General features: G+C 46.6%; 1 protein-coding gene across 1 annotated transcript in view; it reads left to right on the top strand.

Annotated features, from left to right (window-relative positions):
- Positions 1 to 1,161: 1,161 nt before the first annotated feature.
- Positions 1,162 to 3,445, top strand: part of LOC143288899 (uncharacterized) — a 33,563-nt gene continuing 31,279 nt past the window's right edge. The window contains exon 1 of the mRNA XM_076597563.1: positions 1,162 to 1,815. Coding sequence (XP_076453678.1) covers positions 1,399 to 1,815 — 417 coding nt within the window. The 5' untranslated portion in view covers positions 1,162 to 1,398. The remainder of the gene's footprint in view (positions 1,816 to 3,445) is intronic.

A 3,445-nucleotide genomic window follows, 5' to 3' on the forward strand; every position in this document is an offset into this window, starting at 1 on the left:
TCAACTGGTTAAAGGTTTGCGCGTATGTTGGAAACATTTTGTTTGATTTTTTTTTTTTTTTAATAATTTTCTTGTCGTCTGTGATGTGTGCTGTTTGACAGTACATAATTATATGGTGAATATACAGTGTACTTTTTTTTTTTTTTTTTCTAATTCTTTTGTTTCGGAACAAAGTATGCGTGTGAAAGTCGTGGGTAGAAAGCGCTTGGACAATTTCGCCCGTTTTGGATCTAGCGCTGTGTAAATATATTGTTATGTTTTTTGGGTGGTTTTTTTTTTAATCATTTATTGCTATATTGGAACCGTCATCTTTGCTGTTTCAGAACGGTATTTGGGGGGAACATTGCAGTTCAGAAGAGACAGTCATCGGCTGGCTGGCTCAGCCAAACTTGAAAAGAGCAGTAATCAAAAACTGTTCACCCTCAGCAGTAGTGTGAGTTTGGCGGGGGCTGCGTTTCCTTCCGTTTCTCTTTCAAGACGAGGGTTACTGGTAAGTACTCTTATCCAAAGTGTCAGCACAGCCGTACAGTTTAGGTCATGGTGAGATTGAACGAGTAACTTTCATCAGCTGAAGTGTTAGCACACCTACCTGCACACAGTTAATTATGAGACGGTTGGTGAATAACTTTCATCAGGTGAAGTGTTAGCACACCTACCTGCACACAGTTAATTATGAGACGATTGGTGAATAACTTTCATCAGTTGAAGTGTTAGCACACCTACCTGCACACAGTTAATTATGAGACGATTGGTGAATAACTTTCATCAGCTGAAGTGTTAGCTGCCTGTGCAGTTAGTTTATTATGAGACGATTGGTGAACGACTTTCACTGATCAGTGTTAGAGCAGAGCTCTGCAGTTGAGTTGGTGTCTACGAGGGCAACGTCCACAACCACGCCATTTGACGACAACAGCGGACTCCGTGTTTGGTGATGTGTGTGTGGGTGTGTGTGTGTGTGTGTTCTGCATCTGAACCTCATCTCCGCACTGTAAGCTAGCTTGCTAGCTAGCATCTCGGATCTGCAGTTCTCTTGTACGCCTGGAGGGTGGGTTCTTCATATCTGAACCCCCACCCCCCTACTCCCCAGCCCCCCTCCCCGGATTCCTCTATCTGGAGCCTGGAGCAACTGTGCGACGACACCAGATCATTCACAGAGCTACATCAGCAGCAGGGTTGGTGACTCCAAAGGACTCCACCCCACCCATCCCAACCGTCCTATCACCACCACCAACACCACCACCACCCCAACACCCATCCTCAACAGAACCCTCACCTGCCTCTTCCCTTTCCACCCCCCGAAGCAGTTCTACTCCCACCACCCATCCCTCTGATCTCAGCATCATCATCATCACCATCAACGCCGCCATCAACATCATCATCAGCAGCAGACTCCTCACCATGGACACGCCACACCACCTGGAGAGAGGGGAGACGGCAGGCCTCACCAGCAGCAGCAGCAGCAGCACGACAGCCGCCGTGCCCTGCCTCTCCCGCCACAAGTGCCACACGTGTGAACGGACTCGCAGCGTCCGCGTGCGACTGCTGTCGTGGCTCCTGGGGAAGTTCTCCCTCCTGCTCATCATAGTCATCACCTCCGCCACCACCACCTTCCTCTACCACAGACTGTTGCCAGACGACATCAGCAGCAGCAGCAGCAGCAGACATAACGGTGCTTCTTCTTCGTCGTCATCGTCGTCGTTGTCAGCGTCCTCCTCCTCGTCGTCCTCGTCCTCGACGTCGTCGTCGTTGGGAGCGGAGGATCGTCATGGGGCGAGGCATGCCGTGATGGAGCTGCAGAAAGACCCGCCTGGGATTGTGAGTGCTTTGGTGTTGTTGGTGGTGTTGTTGTTGGTGTGCCTGGGATTGTGAGTGCTTTGGTGTTGGTGTTGGTGGTGTTGTTGTTGGTGTTGTTGCTGTTGTTGTTGGTGTTGTGCCTGGGATTGTGAGTGTTTTGGTGTTGGTGTTGGTGGTGTTGTTGGTGTTGTTGTTGTTGGTGTTGGTGTTGTTGTTGGTGTTGTTGTTGTTGTTGGTGTTGTTGTTGATGTTGGTGTTGTTGGTGTTGTTGTTGCTGTTGGTGTTGTTGTTGATGTTGTTGTTGTTGTTGGTGTTGTTGTTGATGTTGGTGTTGTTGTTGTTGCTGCTGATGTTGTTGGTGTTGTTGTTGTTGTTGTTGGTGTTGTTGTTGGTGTTGTTGATGTTGTTGTTGGTGTTGTTGATGTTGGTGTTGTTGGTGTTGTTGTTGATGTTGATGTTGTTGTTGATGTTGGTGTTGTTGTTGATGTTGTTGCTGTTGGTGTTGTTGTTGTTGTGTTGTTGTTGGTGTTGTTGTTGTTGGTGTTGTTGTTGTTGTTGTTGGTGTTATTGGTGTTGTTTTTGTTTGTGTTGGTGTTGTTGGTGTTGTTGCTGTTGGTGTTGTTGTTGTTGGTGTTGTTGTTGGTGTTGTTGTTGGTGGTGTTGTTGGTGTTGTTGCTGTTGGTGTTGTTGTTGGTGTTGTTGCTGTTGGTGTTGTTGTTGTTGGTGTTGTTGTTGGTGTTGTTGCTGTTGTTGTTGCTGTTGGTGTTGTTGTTGTTGTTGTTGCTGTTGGTGTTGTTGTTGTTGTTGGTGGTGGTGTTGTTGTTGCTGTTGGTGTTGTTGGTGTTGTTGTTGGTGTTGTTGTTGTTGTTGGTGTTGTTGTTGGTGTTGGTGTTGTTGTTGTTGTTGTTGCTGTTGGTGTTGTTGGTGTTGTTGTTGCTGTTGGTGTTGTTGTTGGTGGTGGTGTTGGTGTTGGTGGTGTTGTTGTTGCTGTTGGTGTTGTTGTTGCTGTTGGTGTTGTTGTTGTTGGTGGTGTTGGTGTTGTTGTTGGTGTTGTTGCTGTTGTTGGTGTTGTTGTTGGTGGTGGTGTTGGTGTTGTTGTTGGTGTTGTTGGTGGTGGTGGTGTTGGTGTTGTTGTTGCTGTTGGTGGTGTTGCTGTTGTTGGTGGTGTTGTTGGTGTTGTGCCTGGGATTGTGAGGAGGAGAAAGGGGAGATAATACTTAATGGTTTTTTTATCATGATGATATCTCTCTCTTCAGTCTCTCTCTCTCCCTCTCTCTCTCTCTCTCTCTCTCTCTCTCTCTCTCTTTTTTTTTTTTTTCTCTCTCGCTCTCTCCTCCTCTCTCTTTCTCTCTCTCGCTCTCTCTTCTCTCTCCCCACCCTCTCTCTCTCTCTCTCTCTCTCTCTCTCTCTCTCTCTCTCTCTCTCTCCTTCTGTCTGTATATGTGTATGTGGATATATATACATCTGTATGTATACATGTATGTAGATATGTGTGCATGCGTATGTGTATGTGTTTATCTGTGACTGTGTCTCGCCCATCTTCAACACGCCCCTTCCCTCCATGCCTCTGCTCCACAATGCATAGATCTATAAACAGATAAATGGTTAAATGAATAGAGGAGAGAGACAAGGATTTATATATATATATATA

This window comes from Babylonia areolata, chromosome 13, assembly GCF_041734735.1.
Source record: "Babylonia areolata isolate BAREFJ2019XMU chromosome 13, ASM4173473v1, whole genome shotgun sequence".
Classification (NCBI taxonomy): Eukaryota; Metazoa; Mollusca; class Gastropoda; order Neogastropoda; family Buccinidae; genus Babylonia; species Babylonia areolata.